At 57.6% G+C, this 994-nt stretch overlaps 1 protein-coding gene across 1 annotated transcript in view; it reads right to left on the bottom strand.

The window, feature by feature from the left end:
* Positions 1-742: 742 nt before the first annotated feature.
* The window catches only part of LOC101632932, an 18,588-nt gene continuing 18,336 nt past the window's right edge, over positions 743-994 (bottom strand). The window contains exon 4 of the mRNA XM_012720788.1: positions 743-979. Within this exon, the coding sequence (XP_012576242.1) occupies positions 743-979 (237 nt within the window). The remainder of the gene's footprint in view (positions 980-994) is intronic.

Raw genomic sequence — 994 nt, 5'->3', positions numbered from 1 at the left:
TCCCCAAACCCGACGGCTGGATCGTCAACATTTACACTCATTCTGCAGTTTCTGTCAGTCACTGACTGGGACCCGGCCCAGAGCTGGAGACCATCAGCCCAGGTACCCTGACCGCGTGTGGGGGACACAGGTCCCCCATGCGGCACAGCCACACAGGTCACACAGCCCTAGGTCACTCCCATACTTGGGGAGACAGTGGGTGTCAGGGACCTCCTGAGGACAGGTGGGTGAGGAAAGGTGGCTGTGGGGTTCAGGAATGGCAGAAACTGGGAGATTCGAAAATGTTCTGCTTTCATTTGGAGCGTGGGGATCACGGGCCTCTCAGTGCAGAACCGTCACAGGCTGAGTGATGAGGACTGGGGTTCCCGACGCTCTGGGGCAGGGATCCCCCCTTAGAGACCCGGTCAGCTCAGCTCTACACCCCTGACCCCCAAGTTCTGTGTCAGGATGAACGTTGGCCCCACAGATCACACAGCTGAGCCTGAGGCCGTGACGTTAGTATTTCTCTGAGGTCCCTTTGGGGTGCGGGGTCCCCAGGACCCCAGCTCATGGCCTGGGTCAGGGAGAGTCAGCAACAGGGCTGAGGGTCACGCTGAGGCCAGAGTCACTGGAGCAGGCAGTGGAGGACACGTCCCTGCAGGTGCATAGTGAGCCGAATATGCAGGTGATGGACGTAGTCACAGTTGGTGACGGGCTTGGTCTTCCCTGTGCGGCAAACCTGGCCCTGAGATACCACGTGGCGTCATGCTGCTCCATCAGAGCTCAGGGTCATCTCTGAGCTGTAGTTAGTGAAGCTTGCAACTTTGAATTGGTCATGGATGGCTCCTTTGTCTTTCTCATTCTGGCCATAATATTCGACCAGGAACTCAGGGCCCTGACCCGGTGCCTGCTTATACCAGTACACAGTCTGGTGTCTATTCTCATAGCAACATCTCAGGGTCACGCTCTTTCTTCTCACTGTGACCACATACTTGGGGGTCTGCGTGACGGCGGC

The sequence above is a fragment of the Condylura cristata genome, unplaced genomic scaffold (assembly GCF_000260355.1).
Source record: "Condylura cristata isolate star-nosed mole 26May11 unplaced genomic scaffold, ConCri1.0 scaffold00005, whole genome shotgun sequence".
NCBI lineage: Eukaryota > Metazoa > Chordata > Mammalia > Eulipotyphla > Talpidae > Condylura > Condylura cristata.
The sequence above is the reverse complement of the archived record's forward strand: the minus strand, read 5'-3'. Positions and strand labels throughout refer to the sequence as shown.